This window comes from Gymnoscopelus microlampas (genome assembly GCF_963454915.1).
Source record: "Gymnoscopelus microlampas genome assembly, chromosome: 5".
In the NCBI taxonomy this organism is placed as follows: domain Eukaryota; kingdom Metazoa; phylum Chordata; class Actinopteri; order Myctophiformes; family Myctophidae; genus Gymnoscopelus; species Gymnoscopelus microlampas.
The window spans coordinates 28,611,145-28,635,909 of NC_139942.1; the positions used below are offsets into that span (position 1 = coordinate 28,611,145).

The 24,765-nt window shown below is 40.8% G+C and overlaps 1 protein-coding gene across 1 annotated transcript in view; it reads left to right on the forward strand.

Annotated features, from left to right (window-relative positions):
* Positions 1 to 1,430: 1,430 nt before the first annotated feature.
* The window catches only part of LOC311045021 (voltage-gated inwardly rectifying potassium channel KCNH2-like), a gene marked incomplete at both ends in the record, with an annotated part of 87,581 nt that continues 64,246 nt past the window's right edge, over positions 1,431 to 24,765 (forward strand). Inside the window, 2 exons of the mRNA XM_084056832.1 lie at positions 1,431 to 1,506; positions 18,392 to 18,622. Coding sequence (XP_083912958.1) covers positions 1,431 to 1,506; positions 18,392 to 18,622 — 307 coding nt within the window. The remainder of the gene's footprint in view (positions 1,507 to 18,391; positions 18,623 to 24,765) is intronic.

The window sequence follows — 24,765 nt, forward strand, 5'->3', positions numbered from 1 at the left end:
CCTTTGTTATTCAAACAGATTAGTCAAAAAATGGTATATTAGTCATAGTCAGTGTTCTGTCAAAACATATCTATCAGCAGCCAAACTTCTAAATAGCTTTATATGAAAAAGAATGTTATAATGTTGATATCTTATAATGGCCATAGTCCAGTCAGTGCCTATTTACCCATACAGTGTCCAATAATAATTACTGCAATCAATTAATAGGCTACTTATACATTACCCAATGCAAACTCTCTCACTCTCTCTCTCTCTCTCTCTCTCTCTCTCTCTCTCTCTCTCTCTCTCTCTCTCTCTCTCTCTCTCTCTCTCTCTCTCTCTCTCTCTCTCTCTCTCTCTCTCTCTCTCTCTCTCTCTCTCTCTCTCTCTCTCTCTCTCTCTCTCTGCCAGCAGGTGTCACTGTCTGTCTGAGATAGTGGGGAGATCTGGGGTTAGTTTTTATGTTTTAGGTGCATCCCTGCATCAACATTTTTATAATAAAATAAAATGTGCTGTTTTCTTGTCACTAATATGAATTGGATTCATGGATGTGTTGATTTATACATTCATACAAAAGAATAAGTGCGCAAATAGCATCAGTAGAATAGTACAGTGGTTCGCAACCTTTTCAGGCCTTGATCCCCCCAAAAGAATCATATTTGAACTGGGGACCCCCCACTCTGACTAGCACTTGGAATTGTAGGAGTTGAGGCATTACATTTAGTTTGACTCGGTTCCACCATACTGTAGGTTCCACAGATAAATATTGTGAAAATAGCAGATCTACAAGCTCGTAGATCCTCCTCCTCTTGTAGCTTGTAGATCGGCAATTTTTTTACTCTTTCTTATATTATTTGATAATTTGGCTAATGTTTGACCAGTTTTTATAGTAAAGTTTGTTGATTACTTTTGATGCAGTAATGGTCTTTTTATTTTCTTTCTTTACATTTTTTATGTATTAAAAAAGGTCTTAAAAGTCCTTAAATTGTCACTATACTGTCATCTGGGGACCCCCCCCTAAAATCATGTGGGGACTCCCCCTGGGGGTCCCGACCAACAGGCTGAGAACCACTGGAATAATACAGCAGGTACCTGTTGGAATGGACCAATCAGGGAGGAGTATCGGGAATATGGGCGGGGGCTTTGCTTCGTAGATGGATGACTTCTGCCCTGAGGAGGAGGAGGCGACGACGGAGCCCGCAGCTGTACAACATGATGAAGACGAAGTGTGGACAACTTTTGTTATCATTCAGAAGAGACTTGTGAGGGTTAAAATACTCCTTGGTGAACAATACAGCTGTGGGTTTTTAGCCATTTAAAAAAAAAGTCACACCGGCTTTACATACAAAGTTTTAGAGAGCCAAGAATTGGGTTAAACTCACAGCGGTCGGACGGGACCGAACCGAACCGAACCGGGTCTGACCGAACCGAACCTGGGTCTGATCAGAACCATGCCGGTGAGACGGGGACACGTGGCGCCCCAGAACACCTTCCTGGACACCATCATCCGCAAGTTCGAGGGACAAAGTAAGAATCATGTTTCAGATTTGTATTTGTTTGTCTGTTTGACAGGTGTAATGTAATTAGGGGCTATTTTACTTGCTGGTCTATTCATTCGTGCCGACATTAGAAGCATCGAATTTGGGGCTTTATTGAGTTGTCTAAATGCATGAGAATACACTAAAGGTATTCAAACCAGCGACGGAAAATAGCTAATGAGTTGTCTAATCAGCTGGTGTGGTTTTTGCTTTTTTTGTTCGAGTGGAAAGCTGGACTGCAGGTCCGAGTTCATCATGGCTAAGAAAGCACATGAAGCCTTTCGTTGAGTCTACTTTGTATCTTTTTCTTTTTTTCTCCCCAATTGAGTTGTTGCCAAATGTTGCCAATTAAGTAGTCCCTGTCATCATCACTGCCAACTCTTACTGCTGTGTGTGGGGGAGGTGACTGTGTGTGTGTGTGTGTGTGTGTGTGTGTGTGTGTGTGTGTGTGTGTGTGGAAGGTGACAAAACACCTGACCTGACTGTTAGCTTCACACAGGAAGGGTGTCTTCCTGTCTTGTGCTGTGGAGGATGTGGGTTTTGTGTTGTGTAAGGTGCATAATGTGATGATCCCACAGTTTAATCAGTTGCAGTTGCGTCATATCAATTAGTATATATGTACAGTATGTCAGTGGTTCTCAAACCTTTTCATGTGAAGGACCCCCAAATTGATATAGATTTGGCTGCGGACCCCCATCTGAAAATGTTTTGTGCCAGGGACCCCCAGAAGCAAAGATTTGCACAAAATGTTTCAGATTATTCAGAAATTGCAGATATACAAGCTCATAGCCAAAGTACAAAATATGGTTAAAGTGGTCAAAATGATTGTGACGCTATATTAACACATTTTGCTGGGGACCCCCTGGGACCCCTGGGGGTCCCCGGACCCCACTTTGAGAACCAATGCAGTATGTGACCATTAGACAGATAAGTAGCCTGTATATGTTAGTCTGTTGCACTCAGGCAAGATTGTTATTATTTTATATACATATATATATTTTATTTTTTATTTTATTGTAGGTAGACTTGCTGTCAAGACAGCGATGAGTGTCAATAGTAATTTGGCTGATGTAAAGTAGCTATAGCTGCTACTGTAGTATTCTTCGTGAAAAAGTGAAGGTGTAATGGAAAACTTACTGTAGCCTAATTGCTGATACTTTCCCTTAACATTTCTCCTTGACCACGTCTGACAAAAAGAATTGCCAGTTGATTAGGGATAAAGTAGCAACTATTATGTCGATTAGTAGTTGCACCCAAAGCACTGAGGGGTGTAAACTGTCAGTGCCACCTAAACAACTCCGGGAATAAACAACTAAACACATGATTGTCCATGATTCGTGGACAATCATGTGTTTAGTTGTTTATGGACCATGAATGTTATACAGATAGCTGGGCCCCAGCTAAATGGAAACAAAGAAATATAAACACACGTTTAACTTCACAATTTAATGAAACGGACAAATGTTTTGCTCAGTGAATAATACTGTAGGTTGGGACATAAAATACCAACATACTGTATTAGTAATAATTATGTCATCTTAAAGAGAGCTTGCTTAAAGGGATAGTTCATCCCAAAAAGGACTTATTTTCTATCAATTAAGTTACACACCCCATCATGAAGCCTTGAAATCATGGAGATGTTTTAGTTTTTGTCACATTCCTAAGCCAATAATTTGATGACCGGCAAAAAGTCTCCTATAAGTCTCCTATTGACCGAATAGAAGACCCTGTAATCAAATTATTGGCTCAGCGATGCGACAAAAACAAAAATATCTCCATCAATTTCAGGCTTCATGGCGTGTGTACTTGACAGAAAATAAGCATTTTTTTGGGTGAACTACTCCTTTAAGCCGATGTAGCCTAATAGGCCTACTCAGCTGTTGTGAAAGATAATGAAAAGTACAGCCAAAGGTTGAGCTGTCCCGTTTCAAGGTGTGTTTTACAGTATATCATTGCCGTCGGATGGAAACCTTGCATGTCCAACTGTTCCTTTTTTATAATTATTTTAAAAAGATTTTACGTGAAAATAGACGATCTACAAGCTTACTACACATTGTGATGCATTGTGAGCTTGTATATCTGTTATTTTCACTACTTATTTTCACTCTTGTATGATGAAGTAGGGAATTAATTCACGAAGAAACATTAAGTTGAAATATATAGATATGAGGTTTCTACCTGACAGCAACGATATGGCCCAAAAGTGACTTCACAGCACTGGAGTATGACGAGATCAAGTAGCTTAATAAAAAGTTGAAAGGAAACGGCTCCATTGCGATCGTTACTGATGAGACAGGAGATATTGGCCTATAGATGAATCAGAGTCCACTGTGTTGTCTAGGGCTGCAACTATCCATTATCTTCTTAGTGATTCTATCATTTAGCTACTTTTTTAAGTATGCTTTTTTATATTAGAATAAAACAATATGTATCATCAAATCAATGCGAACAACATTTTCAAATTGAGTTTTTATAATCAACTAAATCGATTAGTGTGATTAACCACTTAAGCCCTATTTCATACTTACCCTACCACAGTGTTGCCCAAAAATAGCAAAAATAGCTATATATGTATATCTACAAGCTCACAGCGCATCACATCACGATGTGTTGTGAGCTTGTAGATTTGCTATTGTCAGTTTTGTTTTGTTTGATCAATAACTTTATCGAAATCTATTATTATAATCGATTAAATCAATTATTTAAATTTACTGTTGCACCCTTAGTGTTTCCCATATAATTAATTGATATGTGAGCTCCTGTGTCCTTGTCCTTGGCTGGTACCATATGTGTGTCAGATAAATAAGGACATTTTCCATTCAGGTGCAGGGTGTCAACCAGGGAATAAAATCAGCACCCGCCAGGCGTCAAATGTGGGTAAATTTAGTATTTGGCGAGTAAAACCTAATTAATTCTGTCAACCCCTGTGAGACAGATTTTTTGGCTCATTGATGTAATTTGGAACATCTGACAGGCTGTGAGCCACTCTTTAACTTCTGACATTTCAACAGCTCACACCGACACGCTGTGAGCTGTTGAAAGAAGTTTAAAGGGGGGCTATTTTGCTGTTATATTTTTATTTTGGGAATCCATCCTCTGGAGCACTGGCAAATTATTTCGGGCGGTCCCTAGAATAGAAGATTAGCTTAATGTGCATTACATTGTTTTCTCACTCAACATGAACATTAAACAAACCAACATATAGTATAAGTGTATACAGGGTATCTGCACATTTCTAAAGTCACAATTTAATGACTTTTAAGACCTTTTTAAAAGGAAAATGAATTCATTCACAAGCAAAATGGTCAAATAATCCGTAGGAAAGAGGCAAACATTGTGAAAATAGCCGATCTACAAGCTCAAAGCCTCGCAGTGTGAAGCGTTGTGAGCTTGTGGTTCGTCTATTTTCACAATATTGATCTGTGGAACCAAGTCAAACTAAATGTAATGCCTACAATTCAATACAAGTGCTTGTCAGGGTGGGGGGTCCCCAGTTCAAATATGATTATTTTGGGGGTCACAGACTGAAAGGTTTGGGAGTCCTTGGTCTAGACTAGAGTCGATGTGCATGAGTTACTGTACATAAAATGACCTTATTTATCATACAGTATACTGGCTGTTTTCAGCGATCTGAAACAAGCCATAATAGGTGCCTGTCTCTTCAAAGCTACAATCTGAAGGTTCCTTGTCCTACCTGGGATTTGAACCCATGTCTCCTGCCTGCGAGACCAATCATCTACCACTGTTCCAAGGGGGAATCCACACATGAACACTTATGAGCTCTGTTCATAACTGTAGTCTTGGGGTTCTAGAAGGTGGCCAACCCATTTCCTGTTTCTGTTCATTTGTTTGATTGACTAATTCATTTTTCTGATTCAAACTTTGAACCAATCAAACAAAGGTATGGGAAAATGAACCACGTAAGGAAACAAGTCTGCCACCTTCTGGAAACCCGGAACTATACAGATCCTATTACACCTACTGTATGAGCTTCAGGCAGTACAAGTAGGTCTAAATATCGCAATGGAACTACTACAGATGTACTTTCTATAATATATTAATATACTCTATTTTATACGTTTGAATAAGTTCTTTATTTCATCTTTAAAGGAGTAGTTCCCCCAAAAAATGACTTATTATATATCTATCAATTGCACACCCCATGAAGCCTTGAATTCATGTTTTTTGTCGCATTCCTGAACCAATAATTTGAGGCTCAGGAATGCAACAAAAACAAAAAAGTCTCCATGAATTCAAGGCTTCATGGGGTTTGTAGTTCATAGAAAATAAGTCATTTTTGGGCGAACTACTCCTTTTAAATATGATATCTGTATAATTATGAATCCAGTGTTAGTTCCTGACATTAGCTTTTTTCAAAAACATGTTATTTTTTCTCCCCACATACTGTATGGTTGTAAGGAGATTGAATGAGTGCAAAACACTCTTGACATGCATGACTCATCATCCAGGATTTGAACCAAAACCAAAATCTTTAAATGTCAAAGAAGTCAATAATATCTACAGAGCAGACTATGGACCTGTTCATATGAGAACAGAGGAAGAGGACGTTTTTCATCCTGTTATCAGTGTTGTGTCATTGACTGACTCTTGAGTACACACTTGCATATGGACGACTTTGATGTAATGTTGGGGCGGCAGTGGCTCAGGTGTTAGAGCGGCAGTCTTGGAATCCGAAGGTTCGATCCCCGGTTCCTCCTGGCTATGTGTCGAAGTGTCCTTGAGCAAGACACCGAACCTCTAATTGCTCCCGATGAGCAGGTTGGTGCCTTGCATGGTTTCCTCCGCCGCCGTCGGTGTGTGAATGTGTGAATGGGTGAATGTGATATACATTTTAAAGCGCTTTGGAGAAAAGCGCTATATGAATGCAGTCTATTTACCATTTACCATACCATGAGAGACAATTTATTTAGGGCCCTATTTTTGCCGGTGCCTTACCAATTATCCCAAAACTTTTTTACTATTTTTAAAAACATTTTTAAATAGTTCAAATAGCCAATCTACAAGCTCATGAGGCACTGCCGCCCCCCATGTGTTCTCTGGCTTTCAGACATTAAAGGTCAGGTTTGGCATCCTGCATGTCTGTACTGTGTTGTACACATGGGTTGTGGGTGTCTGTTGTAAAAAACTCTAATTAGGAAAAGACAATGAAAACAATAACTAACAATACACAATAAGTTCACTCACGATAGATGTACAGTATAGGTGCTAAAACATATATATTATGTTAATGTCCTGCATAATTTGTAGCATGGTTAAAGAACAAGTAGTAATAGTGGTTTGTTTAAATCCACATAATGTACTGTTTGCTTTTAGCAAGTTACTGTAGCATTTGCCTTGATTGCTACTAATTTGTAAGCAATCAGGTAACATGTTTGGGAGATGGTGGCAATTATCCTCAGCAGCTGTGAAAATAACAGTGATTTTCAATGGACATGGTTGAAAATAAATGCATATGTCTGACTGCTTAGGGCTAGGAATTGTTATATGCAAATCACCATTAGCTTAGGGTGACCATATTTTCAAACCCTCCAAAACAGGATCCTTAAATGAACTGCACATCCATGTACATCACACCATAGGTCTTTTCATGTGTGAATGTTGAAAATGGGACATTAGATTTTTGTGTTTTACAGATTTCTCGCACTCGGGACACCCAGCTTGAAATTGGGACAATCACGAACAAACCTGGACTTCTGGTCACCATACGATACCTCCATAAAAAAGTTATTACATTAAATACACCCATTGTCTGCAGTGAAACTGTATTCACATTGAAATTCACATTTCAATGATTTGTTACTTACAGTTTATGCTTCTGAGTCCTTACTGCTCCGTCTAGCCGAAAATCCAATCCTCTGAAGTGGTGTGAACAAGCAAACACGGTGGCATAGCTGTTGACCTGAAAAAAACTAAAACTATTAAATTATATTTGTTGCTTTCTTCTTTAGGAAAGGCAAACTAATGTAACTTCCCTTCACAGCTGAAATGGCACTGTCTGGAAGACTTACTTAAAATCTTAAAAATTCTTGAACAGAGCAGTCAACCAACTTCAGAGTGGGTGAATGGGCATATCCATGTAATCCTTGGGTATGCTGTGTGTCACGGCTAGCCCAAGCCTTTTTGGGCCCTAAGCAGAATTTGGTTTGCCCCTGAGCTTTCTCTCAACTGGCAGTGAGAGAGAGGGAGAGAGAGAGAGAGAAAGAAAGATGGAGCGTGAGCTTATTCAACTGGCATTCATTTCAGAAAACGATGCAATGGGGATGGCATTTTGCACAGCTTTCATGTAGAATAGATTATAATAGCCTACTGAATGTGTAACTCTCTTCATGATGCCTGCTGCCAGGTAAACATATAGCCTATGGTCAGTAGTGTGCATGACACAGTCACAACAGTTCATTAAATATAGTGTTTTATTCCTCAATATGAATATGAAATTCATTTCAAAAAGTCAAATTTGGGGTACCTGGTGGCTCTATCTGGTTCCCGGCGTCTTGCGTGTCACCCCTCCTCTCTGCCCTCGGTTTCCTGTCGCTCTACACTCTCCGATGTAATGAAGCAATTAAAATGCAAATAGCCTACTTTTCCAAAACACAAGTAGGGGCTGTCCCGAATAACTTTTTGGGCGTCAAAGCTTCTGGAGCAATGCGTCGAATTAATTTGAACATCCAACAACCGACAGGGTGTAATGAGTCGGGGAGCTTGCTGCGCTGCTCACGTGGCCTGTGTGGCTGCTCTAACCTGTTAACATGGCCAAAATGTAATTACATTCTGTACGTTGCAGCCGTTTGTTCAAAGGCAGACAGAGCCGTCTACTCTGGATCCTCTGTGCATCTCCAGTTCAATGCTCACTCTCGTGAGGGGAGCGTACCTATGTTAGGTCCTGTTTTCCCAGGGTCCTATGTTCCTAGGGTCTAAAGCAGGGGTTCCCAACCTTTCTATTACCATGGACCGGCTGACAGTTAATAAAAAATAATGTTTGCGGACCGGCATGGTCCGGGGGGGGGGGGGGGGGGGGGGGGGGGGGTCGTTCGGACACAGAAGACAGTTGACTGTCAGTCTGCTATTTATAACGGCTACTATTTATATGTTATCATATCACTACATAATGTTATATCATTGACCTAAATGGCAATATATTAACAAGGATAGAATGTTTAAAAAATCATTATGTCTGATTAAAAAATCATTATGTCTGTATGAATTAATTCCAGATTTAGCATACAACATCTAATTTACAAGTTTGTTAACACAATATTTGGAAGCTTCATTAAAGCAACAATGTTCTGTAGTGACAGTGGCTTAGGAGGTAGAGTGGCCGGTAGAGAATCTGAAGGTTCCCGATTCGATCCCCTTATATTATGGCGGCTCCAGGCTTAGAGTCGAGACTGTGTCCTTGAACAAGACACCTGTTCAAAACAGCTCCCGATGAGGAGGTTGGTGCCTTGCACGGTTTCCTCCACTGTCGGTGTGTGAATGTATATGTGTGAATGCTAATAAAGGTGCTGTATAAATACACCATATGCCTCAATAGCTTTGTGTGGCTGGGTGTAGGTTTTTGGGCTTGTGGGCTTGTGTGAAAGAAAATCTGAGAATCTGAGAATCTTTTTATTTTACCTTCAAAGTTACATAAAAAAAATATGTTAATTTAAGAAAAGGTTGTTGGTTAACAAATACAACTTTAAAGGTCCATAACAGTGGTAGTATACTTGACATTACTGTTGACCATTTTGCAAAGCATAACATCTTTTTGTTTTATTGTGTGTGTGTGTGTGTGTGTGTGTGTGTGTGTGTGTGTGTGTGTGTGTGTGTGTGTGTGTGTGTGTGTGTGTGTGTGTGTGTGTGTGTGTGTGTGTGTGTGTGGATATATATTGTACGTTCTTCTGTACTATGCATATTTATATATTTCTCATTGATTATTACTGATTCCCCTTACCCGCCCTTTCCTTTCTTTTCTCTTTCTTTCACTTGGTCGTCTTATTTGTTCATTTTGTTTCTGCTCTCTCACTAGGGAGACAATGTGAAATATTGTATATAAATATTGTATTGTGAAGTATGATGCACTGCTATGCATAAATGTATTGTCTCTCCTGATGATAATAACAATAAAAACAATAAGTTGCAAAAAAAGAAATAGGAAATCCAACGGATCCAAAGGAAAATCACCCCTCTTTTTCTCTGTGCATCATATTGAAAAAAGTTCAACAATTCAACTCTGGCAAGGGTGGTGTGTGTGTGTGTGTGTATGAGATGAGTACAACCGCAGAGCACACTTTTATGTAGTATATGGTGTATTCTTTTAATTTATTCTGCCATGACCAGGACCCCTGGGTAACACATTTTGTTCTGTATTGTATGGAATGACAATAAAACTCCTTGAATCTTGACCCTTGCTTGAACGTGGTCGCAGATTGCTCGTGGCACCCTATAGACAGGGCAAATCCGATAGCGATTTGATCCATATGTGATTTTTCCTGTAGAATCCATTTCTGCATTGTACATTTTTGTATTGTGCATATTTAATTGGACAATTTGCATATTTTAATAGATCAGGATAAATAACAAGTAAAGGTCATACAACTTGCATTTTGGTGGTTTTAGTGAATGAATGTTTTATCTCATCTCAGGTGTAAGGACATTTGCTGTGTATCCATTCGGCATGTTTATTATGGTCAATTAGCATAACGCATGAATATGTAATGACTCAAAGCAAACACATGGTTCTTTTCTGTTCAATATTAGTCCAAGTATTTCTTTTTACAAATATTTGTATTCCTGTACCTGATCACTATAGAGACAGTACATATCACAATCAAATATTATTTGTCCATGTAATAAGCTAAGACACTGGGAGGGAGCAGCGAACAGGGCAGCGGTGAGTTTGATAGCGTGAGGCTTTATTTCTTGATCGGCTTTGTGGATTGGCCAAGCTTTGCGTGACATTTGTGCCATTGGAGCAATATAAGCGCTAAACGCGCACATTAGGACTCCAGTGTTGTTCAGAGCAGGTCTTTACAGATCCAAAAAGATTTACGGTGTGCGATATGTTCTGCTGGACGGTACGTGTGAATGGAGGACCAGAAGGATCCTTTTGTGCTGCTGCTGCTGCAGTGCAGGACGAGTTGTACGCCTTTGAACGTCGGAGTTATGACTTTGTTGACTCGCCTTGGACTAGGATTCATGCCCACGTTTTCAACACAGAGTCTGACCACAGTGACAACTGGAGTAGAAGAATATCCACTTAGATGGAGTGACTTCAGTACTCATGATGGCCACACAGCTGTGCTGATAGAATATATTGTTTCTGGGGAGGGTGTCCTCCTTACAGCAACATGCTTTATGCGTTTGATGTCAACACCCACAGCTGGTTCAAACCCAGGGTGTCTGGGACTGTACCAGAGGGGAGGACGGACCACTCGGCCTGTGTCTTGAGGAAGGTCATGTATATTCATGGAGGATACGTGCAGCGGACTACAACACTACGAAGAACTAATGACATCTACAAGTTGGACACCACCACAATGATCTGGTCTTTAATTAACACCAGAGGACCTCCCCCACCTGCTTCATCAGAACACTCTGCCACCATCATCGGGACAAGGATGTTTGTATTTGGGGGTGAAAGTTACCACAACTACATCAGAGTGTTTGACACTGAGACCAACTGCTGGCTGAACACACCTTCTGAACCTTCTGAGCTTTGTCCAAGACAACTCTGCATGCGTTCATCCTTTGCCTACAATGGAGAGCTGTACGTAATTGGTGGTGACACTACCAAGTGACGTGTGGAAATTCAACCCAGAGACCTTTTCCTGGACAGAGGTTGAGCCCAAGGGGAAAGGCCCATCTAGGTCTAGTATGCGCTGTTGCATGGTAGGAGATCACATCATCCTCTTTGGAAGATATGACCTGCAAATCCTAGACTTGAGTCCTAGTCTGAAGATGTTATGCAAGCTAGCAGTAATTCAGTACGGTCTGGAGCAGTCAGAACTCCCACACAACATCAGGTATGAACTCAGAGCCATGACTACCAACAGCAACTGAACACTCTCCTCAGTGAACTGGACAGATAGATTCGATAGTTTCGATGAACAACCTTGAACAACCTGCTGTAATGACTCAAAGCAAACACATGGTTATTTTCTGTTCAATATTATTCCAAGTGTTTATTTTGTACAAATATTTGTATTCTTTTACCTCTGATCACTATAGAGACAGTAAATATCACAATCAAATACTATTTGTCCATGTAATAACCTTAGACACTGGGAGGCATCTGGGAACGTACTGCGGTAGACCTTGCCTAGAGCAGCGAACAGGGCAGCAGCGGTGAGCTTGATAGCGTGAGGCTTTATTTTTTGATCGGCTTTGTGGATTGGCCAAGCTTTGTGTGACATTTGTGCCACTGAAGCAATATAAACGCTAAACGCGCACTTTAGGACTCCAGTGTTGTTCATGTTTCATTTTTGTTGGCCTTAATTATTGCTGCTATTCCTCTATCTATGCAGAGATAGTTTTGTTTTTTAATGGTTGTTTACATCATTGGAAAGCCTTTTCATGGCCATGTTGAGATCATATAGTTACCAGGGTGTCTGGGACTGTACCAGAGGGGAGGACGGACCACTCGGCCTGTGTCTTGAGGAAGGTCATGTATATTCATGGAGGATACCTGCAGTGGACTACAACACTACGAAGCACTAATGACATCTACAAGTTGGACACCACCACAATGGTCTGGTCTTTAATTAACACCAGAGGAACCCCCCCACCTGCTTCATCACAACACTCTGCCACCATCATCGGGACAAAGATGTTTGTATTTGGGAGTGAAAGTTACCACAACTGCATCCGAGTGTTTGACACTGAGACCAACTGCTGGCTGAACACACCTTCTGAACCTTCTGAGCTTTGTCCAAGAAAACCCTTCATGCGTTCATCCTTTGCCTACCATGGAGAGCTGTACGTAATTGGTGGTGACAGATCCGGGTGGGACACTACCTCAAGTGACCTGTGGAAATTCAACCCAGAGACCTTTTCCTGGACAAAGGTTGAGCCCAAGGGGAAAGGCCCATCTAGGTGTAATATGCGCCGTTGCATGGTGGGAGATCGCATCATCCTCTTTGGATCTGGCAGAATGAAAGACCTGCAAATCCTAGACTTGAGTCCTAGTCTGAAGACGTTATGCAAGCTAGCTGCTATTCAGTACGGTCTGGAGCAGTCAGAACTCCCACACAACATCAGGTGGGAACTCAGAGCCATGACTACCAACAGCAACTGAACACTCTCTTCAGTGAACTGGACAGAGATTCGACCTGCTGTGAGGTAGGACCCATGTGTCTATTATTCTACTGATGACTAGATGTGTTTTTCTACATCTCATAACATAGGAGGGGACGGAAGTGAATCTTTTTGGGATGACGTCACATCCTAACCTGACTCCGCCAGATGAGGAGGCTGTATTGACTTCACAATACAGCCTCCATCTGGACTCGCTCAGATTGTAGAGCTGCCCGCACCGCTGCGTGTTCGAACCAATCAGCGGCTGCTATGGGCGGGATCATCCAATCACCTGCCAAGCAGCTTGAAAAAAAAAGGGCCCACCGAGGTCCCAGATGGAAGTAGGAAGTAGTAGTGAAACAAATGTGACGCAAGCTTCTTCCATCTGGCAGACTCAGGTCCTACTCTCGCAGTCAAGGGATCATTCATAGGTTTCGGAAGAGCGCCCTCTAGCGTACATTTTTGGGCGGTGTAACCGCCCCTATATGTGAGGTTGGGACATTGACATTTGCTGCACTGTGATTGGCCACCCATTGTACCCCCCTAACCCTGCACTGTGATTGGCCACCCATTGTACATCCCTAACCCCTACACATTGTGCATAGTCCTATAAATAGAACTATGCACTTAAAAAAAAAACACATTTATGTTTTTTTTTAAGTGAGTCATGGGTCTGTGATGACCACACCGCCCACTTCACACTGAGTGTGATTATTTTTTTGGGGCGGTGTAGCCACCCCCTATAAGTGAGTTTTGGACACCGACCAAAAAATTTGTGTACCCCCTAACCCTTCCATTGTTAATGCAAATCGATACTTTTTTCATATCAGCCAATCACATTACAGCTAGTGTCATCACCACTAACTGTAATGTGATTGGCTGACTTTGCAAATTCAGGACTGTGATTGGCTAGCGAAACACATGACACATGCGCAGCCCTATGAATAGCAGTATGGACTTTAAAAAAAGTAATTTATCCTTTTTTTAAAGTTAGTCATGTTGTGATGACCACACACCGCCCACTTCACACTGGGTGTGATTTTAATATTTATATTTTCTAATATCCGCTCTATACCTTTAGGTATAGAGCGGATATTAGCCCTCTATACCTGGCTTTTGCGTCAACGTTCTGATTGGTCAGGCTCGCCAAGGTTCTGATTGGTCAGGACCGTCAACGTTCTGATTGGTCAGGCTCGCCAAGGTTCTGATTGGTCAGGTCCGTCAACGTTCTGATTGGTCAGGCTCGCCAAGGTTCTGATTGGTCAGGTCCGTCAACGTTCTGATTGGTCAGGCTCGCCAAGGTTCTGATTGGTCAGGTCCGTCAACGTTCTGATTGGTCAGGCTCGCCAAGGTTCTGATTGGTCAGGTCCGTCAACGTTCTGATTGGTCAGGTCCGTCAACGTTCTGATTGGTCACTATTCATGACATCACTATGTTACTATTCATGACATCACTATGATGTCCGTCAACGTTCTGATTGGTCATTGTATTCCAAAGAAATCAGAACGTTGACGCAAAAGCCAGGTATAGAGGGCTAATATCCGCTCTATACCTAAAGGTATAGAGCGCGAAGTTTGTATATCTGCTACAAAAAGCTACGAAGATAGAAGCTGATAGAGTGGGTACCTAAAGTTTATTTTTTAGGTACCCACTCTATCAGCTATGACAGATCAGTTTTTGCCACTTACCTTGGAATGCATTTGGTGATTCGCTTCCAATGGCACTATTTAGTGCCACTGGAAGCCTTTTAATATTGTTTCTCTATAGAAACACATATCTATGACAAAATATATCAAAGGCGCCGCTACCTTCACACGGGTGTGATTTTTTTAATGTACGTAGATCTACATCAATGTCAGTCAACGGTTGGATTTGAAACTACGTAGATCTATGTCAATGGCAGTGAATGTGTTAAGAATTGCATCATTTTATGTATCTAATCCAATTTGTCTTCAATCTTCAATAAGTGTTTAACATATGATGACGTCATGATGACGTTATGATGACATCCTCCGGTGACGTTCACGACTAGGCCAGGGATTTTGGACGGTTTTGTAGTGACCTCTAAAAGCTGCTTTTACGGCCAGTGTGGGTGCTGAAAAAGCTGTTTAGATGTCCTCCCGCTCAACACTTCCAAATCATCCCCATATGGGCTGTGATCTGACCTAGTCCTGAACGTCACTGAAGGACTTCATCACAACGTCATCATGACGTCTTTTCAGCGATTAGGCCAAATCACGGCCCATGTGGGGATGATTTGGACATCATCACCAGGACATCTTATGAACACACCCAAATCAACACATATTAATAATAATGTTTATTGTCCCCAAGGGGAAAATTGTCTTCACAAGGTCTGTTCGTTAAGACAACAAAAACAACATAAAACACCAAATAACACCACGACAAAACACTAAACACAATAACCCATTACACAACCCCAATACGCATTCCCATGTTCAAATAATAACACAAATAAGAACAATAACACAGTCCTTGGCTCCCCAGTGCATGCTGGGAAATGGACTTCCTCTTGCCACCATTATAGGTCACTAAAAATCCACAAAATCTTCCAATGAAATCAGCTTGTTGCCTATATCTGTGCAAGTTTTTTTTTGTGTCACACAGAAGCTGCCAAATAATCCGACTTAGGATAAGAACAGTCGAGGATTTTAAAATATGTGATTTGACCATTAGGGAGCACTCCCACCGCACTTTTATTTTACCTCTGGGGCGGAATCTGCCAATGCTTTGTCAATGCAAATGCATGGATTCCTGGAAAAAATCCACAAGACCATGAATCCACGCATTTGCATTGACAAAGCATTGGCAGATTCCGCCCCAGAGGTAAAATAAAAGTGCGGTGGGAGCGCGCCCTTACAACAATTTAGTTATCCTCTGTCTAGAAGATTTCAGTGGCAACATATATTTTCTCTATAGGATTTATGTTAGTTGAAATAAGGTGATATTCTGGGCCAGATCTAACTAGACATGATAGGACTTGATCAAACCCCATTCATTGGCTCAGGTTCGTCCATGTTTTGCAGGGAAAAACACATTCCATTTTGCCCCATTAACTTACAGTAAGTTAATTAAGTTAATCTATGCAAGGAAACATTGCTATGTCCGTCCGTAAACAGCTACCGGCACAGTTGAACTGATCGGCATGAAATTGCATGCACACTCTCAGTATAGCCTGGGTGCCAGCCTGCTGGGTGCCAGCCTGCCAGCCTGCTGGCGGACGTTCGGCGGATTTTTTTTTCTCTCTGCGAGAAGCGCAGAGAGAAAAAAAAATCCGCCGAACGTAGCAAAGCAGGCTGGCACCCAGGCTACTCTCAGTAGGCCAAGGAAGAACCTCTGCACCAGTTCTTTCAAATCGGCCTCATGGTGGACTTGGTGGTGCTATAATAGGTAAAAATGTAAAAACAATAAAATGAATACAATTCAAAGCAATGCTAAGAGATTACAATACACAATTAAAACAAAGTTTCAAGTTTAAAAACACGCAAAGGCATCAATAACTCTTAAACCGTAGGTCATACAATCAAATTATCTGGATGCCTTAGATCATGAAGCAACTGCAAATATAGGCCCTGGCCATTTATGCCAGGCTAGATTTTCCTTGCACAAACACGTTTGATCAGTGCATGCATGTATGTTGTTAGTAATCCAGCAATAGGCTACGGTAGGGTATTTACACATTCAGATTCATTAAATATGTTAGTAATAAACGGGCCCCTCTAATACGAAAATAACCCACTGGAAAAGTGAAGCTAGGCTATGCCACCGCACTTATGTACCAGATGCAGTGTTGTCCTCGCGATTTCAAAATGTTCTTTAAATGCTATGACAACAGCTTGTAAATAAAATTAGTTGATAGTAAGGCTAGTAAGGCTGTCAAATAATCAGATTTTCTATAACAACAGACCAGGATTGAAAAATACGTGATTTTACCAATATTACAATTATTTAATTATCCTCAAGTAGCTTTCAGTGGCAAAGTATTCTGTCTGTAGGATCTATGTTAGTTGAAATAAGGTTATATTCTGGGCTATCGATCGGACTCTCTGATTCATCCAGGACGTCCGTCTTCGTGGGCAGGATTTATGTTTTATAAATGGTTATGGTTGAAATCAGGTGATATTCTGGGGCAGATCTGACTTGTCTTCGTTTGACTTGATCTGGCCCCAATTGAGACGTCAATGATTTGTCCGGGTCCTGACCGTGCTTGCTGGGAAGGTTTGGAAGGACGCAAAGGTCATTCCTTTACCTAAGGATAAAAAAAGAAAGAATTTACTGATACAAACAGGCCAATAAGCATACCACCTGTTTTGAGTAAATTGATGGAAAAGTTGAAAAATTCAAGATTATTTTACCAATAACAAACTGATCACTAGTTCCCAGCATGCTTACTGGCTGGCCTCTAATTGAAAATTAATTACTACTGTAGGTGCTGTCTGAAAAGTACTTAATGCAGCAAGCAGCTTAACAAGGCCTTCTTTGTGACAAATAGCCTACACTGTATGTTTAGGCATAGACGGAGAATCAGAGCAGCAGAAGTAGAGGTGCTTAGTATGCTATACTGCATTTTGTGATGAAAAGAGAGCTGAGCCAGAAGGCAAAGCTCTCAAACTACTAGTCGGTCTTCATCCCTACTCTCACCTATTCATGAAGTGTTAGTCCTGAAAGAAAGAATAAGATCGAGGATACAAGCTGCCAAAATGAAATTTATCAGGAAGGTGGCTGGCATCTCCCATGGGATAGTGTAAGAAGCTTAGTCATCCGGGAAAGACTCGGAGTAGAGCCGCTGCTCGTTTACGTGAAAAGGAGACAATTCGGGCATCTAGTTTGGATGCCTCCTGGGCGTCTCCCTAGGGAGGTACTTGGCGTACCTCCCGCTGGGAGGAGGCCACGGGGGAGACCAAGGACCAGATGGGGGATGTCCATGCTGGAGAAGCGGACAAAGATGGATGAATGCATGTTTATGCATATGCATTTTGTCAATAAAGATGGCAATCAGTCAATGTAAAGTTTTACCATTTAAAATGGTTCCTTTTATGTCAGATGCAAAACAGCAGTACTAATGTTATACTAAATGTTTATAGAACAAACAGCTTAGCATTTCAAGTCATAGGAAAGTAAGCATTTGATTCTGTTTAAGAATTTGAAATTCTAAATAAGAGCAACATTGACTTAAAATGTAAGACGACAAGTATGAAACCAGATTGTATATCGTTATCGAGATATTTGGCATAAATGTCGTGATATAACATTTTATGACTGAGGAGAGGAGAAAAAGCGAACAAAATAAAGCATTTATTTAAATAAAGGCATTTATAAAAAAATAAAAAAAGGATTTAGAAATGGGTCTAAATGGGTTAATGGGAAAATGGTTTATATGTTTATGTACAGTATGATACGGCTGAAGCTGCGAATAGGCAATGACATACAGTATATTGACACCTGTATGGTCCTTTTAAAACAAATTCAACTTTTTTCTTATTCTCCTTCTCTCCCACCGCTCCTCTCCCCTCATTTCCCTTCTCCTACCCTTGCTCCTTCTCTCCTCCCCACGGCAGACCGGAAGTTCATCATAGCCAACGCGCGCGTGGAGAACTGCGCTATCATTTTCTGTAATGACGCCTTCTGCGGGATGTGCGGCTACACGCGTGCCGAGGTGATGCAGAAGTCGTGCACCTGCAGTTTCCTGTATGGCCCCCACACTAGACGGCCGGCCGTGGCCCAGATGGCCAAGGCCCTGCTGGGTTCAGAGGAGAGGAAGGTGGAGATATCGCTGTACACCAAAGACGGTATGGCCTGTTACGGTTTACTGCTGTCTGACGGTGGCAAGAAGGATGTTAGAATGGTCCATGTTAGATGTTTGTTTTTATAGGATTGTGGAGTGAGACAGGAAGTGCAGGGAAAGTAGAGTTGACCGCATGCAACCTAGTTCCTGAGCTGGGAATACAATCGGCTATCACAGGGTCAATACGATAACTGGTGAACTCTCCAGTGCTTCCCCCATCTCCATCCAATTGAGCTGGTGTTGGTGGTGGGTGGAGTTGGATCTATGACCATTAGGTTTTTGAGGGTGGAAATTGTTTTGTTTTGTTTCTCTCATTAGATTTGACTTTTCAGGAGATTAGATACACATGGCAATCTCTGCCTCTCTGTGTGAATATACAGAGTGCAATAGGGACATGAGAGAGAGCAGTGCTGATGGTGCTCTTATGTTTCCTACCATAATCGGGTCCCTGAGGATTGGAAGGCAAACTGACAGAGATGTCTAATTTGTTCTACTTGTAATTCTGACAGGTAATTTGTTCCAATTATTGCTGCACTGTGTCACCCTCCTAACCTCCACCATGCCACACCCCCATCCGACTTACCTAGACCAGGCCAACACCCAAGATGCATCTGGAAGGCTTAGTCTGTTTACTTACACAGAATGTATAGAATTATTTATGTCAGATTATTTTAAGGGCATTTTGATATTAACAGGAAGAAGGGTTGTTGATGCATTGATTTAAACATAGTAATATGGTGTCTGATATGGTGACACAGACGGTAGCTGCATTTAAACATAGTGATATGGTGAATGCATGATGACACAGACGGTAGTCCACTGGACAAATAGTACATCCCCTAACCACTCAAACTTGTGGTTAGAAGTGAAATGATTAATTGAAAAATTCAACAAATGGATCATGTAAAAAAAATCCTAACATGTGATATTTACAACTTTTGAATGCTTGTCTTTGTTCCATATTATAAAATGCAAAGTAATGTTTTTGACTGATGGGTAAACACATATTCCAATTTCAAGATGTCTGTTCAGGATGAGATAACTTGTGATGAGCATTTATCATAATGTTGTACTTCATTACCATATTTTACCATAATTTTATTGTGTAGAATAACCATCAGAAAAGTAGTCATGGATCAATCAAGTGTCACTCTTCAAAAAATATGAATTGATGTACCACATGTGGTCCATACAGGAGGGACGAAATAGAAATTCATCTTTAGAGGGTCTCTGAGCATTGAAGATGTGGTGTGTTGGTGTGAATGGTCAAGCTACAGAATATATTGTGTAGAGATCCTCTCAAAAAGATGGGAAAAGGCACTGTAAGAATGAGTACAAACAAAGGACAACTAGAAAAATTTGCTTCTCAGGGCGCAGACTGTACAAATGTATCCATATTCCCATTTCCCACTGTATATATCAGCCTCACATATTTATAAATATACCCACTCATGGATCAGAGATGTATGCCCATATTACTGGTCCTAGATTGTACAGTGTGATACTTACATACTGTAAGTATCACACTGTACTTTCTATTTATCGATAGTATATCTGGTATTATCTATCAGAAGAGATGGGTGGACTTTCATGGCACTTGGTGGGAATGATCAATGTCACTCGACAACAATTAAGTATTAAGAAGTGCCCTTTGCCACAGAAATGATATTCCATACTATACTGTGGGATCATGAAGTATAGAAGCTAACCAAGATGAGAGCATAAGCATGAAGGAGAGACGTGAATGTCACTGAAGGTAAATCCAGGCATCGGCTTACAGGGAATGGGATACAGCATATCCACATTTCAATGCTGCATTTCCTGATCTTTATTTTGGTCTCTGAGCTACTAGCATGACACACACACACACACACACACACACACACACACACACACACACACACACACACACACACACACACACACACACTCACACTCACACTCACACTCACACTCTCTCTCTCTCTTACCACACATGGATACATACAGTGCATGCACATTGCACAACCACACAAACATTTGAAACAGTGAGCACAGCAGATACAGTACACAACTGCACCTGATGGTATTGACACACACACACACACACACACACACACACACACACACACACACACACACACACACACACACACACACACACACACACACACACACACACACAGTGAACAGCATACACAGATACACACACACACACACACACTCACACACACAGTCACGGTAGTAAATCTACTGGGCAGAGAGGTAATGTACATGAAAGCTGAGTTAATCTGCACTGAAATATGAGATGAGAGATGAATGAATATCGTGTGTGTGTGTGTGCGAGTGTGTGTGCCTCCTCAGCAGAAAGCACAGCAGCATTTGGTATGGTAGAGGAGAAGTAGAGAGGGGAAGAGAGATGCATGACTGGACGCATATTAAAGGATGCTTTTTGCATTTAATTCCTCTGCTTTCATGTTTAATTTTTTCAATATTCAGCTTTTCCCTCTCTCTTCTCTATTCTCCTTTTTCACTGTCACTGTCTCCCTGTTTCACATTCTCTATCCTCCTGTCTCACTCTCTATCCTCCTGTCTCATCCTCTCTATCCTCCCGTCTCTCTCTATCCTCCTGTCTCACTCTCTCTGAAGTCCTGTCTCACTGCCTATATCCTCCCGTCTCACTGTTCATCCTCCTGTCTCACACTCTATCCTCCTGTCACTCTCTAGCCTCCTGTCTCACTCTCTATCCTCCTGTCTCACTCTCTATCCTCCTGTCTCACTCCCTATCCTAATTTATCACTCTCTATAATCTTGTCTGTCTCTCTATCCTTCTGTCTCCATATCTATCCTCCTGTCTCTCCTTCTCCATCCTACTGTCTCCTCTCCATACTCCTGTCTCATTCTCTATCCTCTTGTCTCACTCTTTAATACACTGGCCAGTTTGTCTACAGACGCTTAGTTCGAACCAGTAAAAATGTATTCAGTCTTGTGTGATCATGCACTTCTCACTTGGTGGTTTAGAGTCAGACAAAGGCCTTGAACTGGGTTCAAACATGTATGTATTTGATTCCTTTGATTTCTTTATTAGATTTTTTTTTTTTTTTTTTTTAACCCAGTGGTTCTCCACCACCTCTGGATCGGGGCCGCTTGAAAGTATTGAAAGCATTCGCGGCCCACCCATCTGACCACTTACAGTAACACGGTAGCCATTATTTAATTATTTTTTAAAGATCAGTGTGAGCTTTTCATGTAGAGATTAATACATTCAAACAGCAGGCCTCTGATACAAGAGTACTGGAGGTGTTGAGAGGAGTAAAAGCCACAATATAAGGATTTCTTTTTTGTACCCATGCCTGCCTTCTCCCTGAAGAACCGCATTTAAATGATCAGCTCATCCACTTTCATCCGTAAACATTAAAGCCTTGTGGATGCTTAATGAGACTCAGAGACACACTGCTCTTTTTGACTACAAGAACTAAGCGAACCATGCCATGTTGTTTTAACATATTTCACAGGTTCCTAATTTGTTTCCATATGCTACGACCTGGTTTTCAGATAAGTTTTTCAGAAGCATTTGGGCCCTGCTCAGGAGTAGCCTAAGTACTAAACCCTGAGTTCAGGCGACCCAGGGGAGGAGCTAGCGCTGCTGTTGTTTTCGATTGGATTGTAAGATGCTAGAACACCACCATTTTTAACCACTTAATCCCTATTTTATGCTTTCAAACAATTTCCCCCTATTTTGCTATCCTCTTTTTCCCAATTTATCCATGTTCTTTTTTTATGGCTCTAGCAGCCGCAGGGAAGAAGCTTTTTTTGAGCCTTGAGCCCCGGGCATCCAAACACCTCAAACGCTTGTATGGTACTGGTGCCATGGACAAACTTTACTTTGGTGCTCAGCTCTGAAAAGAATCAGTAACTGCTGCAGAGACTTTGGGACCTTGTCCTGTTTGAGTGAAGGCCAGCCGTGGGTCTATATTTGGCTAGAATTGAAAGGAGTCAATAATCAGTTTGAGGGGGAACAGCTCAGGACTAAATCCTGTTAAACTGCATCATGGGGTGAGGGTGGGGGGCTTGCTAAGGCCAAGGCTTTGATTATACTTAATTAGCTACTGAAACTATTTTGCAGTGGCACTTTCATGGTGCTCTTAACACGCACTTAAAGAGGGATTGCCCTACCATATTGGTCCTTGAATATGGACAGAGACGCAAAATGGGTCATGCACATGTTTCTGGTGTGTCCCCTGAATGTTTTTTATGAAGGAATATTCCAATGTATTAATGGAGTAAATTTAAATAATGTATGAAGCAGTGGAGCTGCGGATGAAAAACATAGAGGAATATTGCATAATTTAATGTACTGGATCGTGACTTCATAATAAGTGTAAAATTGAGGTGCTAGTGCTAATACAGTTCAGAACCAGTGGTTTCAATGAAGTGTACTGGTATATATGTATTTGTGGGCTACTAAAGGGATAAATAGTACTAACTATTAAAGGAGTTAAAGTACCTAAGGTAGTTTTAGGTCTGGTTCGAAGGCCGAGAATGAATTCATTTCTGAGCTATTTCCCCTGACCATGACCCTGTACAACATGTTTGTTGAATACATAACCCAGAGAGAGACACAGTGAAATCCTCAGTGTTAATTAAGCATGAGATTGTAAAGATTTAATCCAAATTGAACCGAACTGTCCATTTTGAGGATTTTACTGTGCAGCATAAGTAGGTCTGAGTTGTTTTTGTTGTTCAAAATCTAAAAAGGTAGATCCACCCTAAAACATAATTAAGAAATATTATTCTAAAGATCTGGCATGGTCAAATATCTGATGCAATTCTTCAATCACAGTCAGCTAGACATTTCTAATAGATTCAAGCCTTGGTTCTGTGGTTTCTCTTAAAGGGCAAGACCACTTTGGTAGAGGTTTGGGTTGTGTAGTTACCTTGCCATTATGTAACTCCAAAGGTGGATAAGAAATCGAAAATAATTGCTCCATTGATTAGAAATTGACAATTCAAAATATGCTCTTCATTGACTTACATTGTAAGGTAAAACAGCTCTCAAAGTCACTCTTTTACCCCATAAACGAATGCAAACAAAGTTGATTCAGACAATATAGAACGTCACCAAACCCAGTACTGTTTGTTTTTTAATAAAAATGTCAACTTCCTGTTGATTTTACCATTTTTACTAAGAAGAAAACCCGGACTGGATCCGCGGATTCGGATTTTCAAATAGTAAAATCAACAGGAAGTTCACATTTTTATAAAAAAAAAAAACAGTACTGGGTTTGATGATGTTCTATATTGTCTGAATCAGCTTTGTTTGTGTTCGTTTACGTGCTAAAAGAGTGACTTTGAGAGCTGTTTTACCGTACAATGTAAGTCAATGAGGAGCATATTTTGAATTATCAATTTCTAATCAATGGAGCAATTATTTTTGATTTATTGTCCACCTTTGGAGTTACATCATGGCAAGGTAACTACACAACCCAAACCTCTACCAAAGTGGTCTTACCCTTTAAGGAGATAATTTTACATGTTAATGTGAACACTACTGTTCAGTTTCAGTTTAACCACGGCTCAATGAATGAACCCTTCTACATAATAAAATATAACACAATATATACATGCAGTACAGCTTTCCCATTAAGATGTCAATTGAATGTACAATCATACATCACTGAAGTCCCACACTCACTCTTATAGGAATACCTTGACATGAATAGGACATGCTTTTGTCCTTAGAACATTAATAATGAATTTAAAGGACATTGGTCCACTCTGTTTTCATTTTCTTCATTTGCATAGACAGTAGGGAAGCTGAAAGGGAAGTACGATATGGGAAAGACATTATGGAACATCACCATCTTTCTTAACCCATTAAAACCGGGAAAATTACATTTTAGTGTTGGCTATTCAAAAAAAGCACATGTACAAGCTCACAGTGCATCACTTTGTGTTTGAAAAATGTTTTTTTTTAACACAAAGCATCTCTTCTGGGGGTCCTTGGCACAAAACATTTTCAGATGGGGGTCCCCGGCCAAATGTACAGTATATCAATTTGTAGGTTCTTACCTTGACACAAAAAAGTTTGAGGACTACTGATTTAGAAGGCTTTTGTAGAATCGGCCTCAGGTCTTAACAATAAGCTAAAGAACTTTTTTCTGTCTA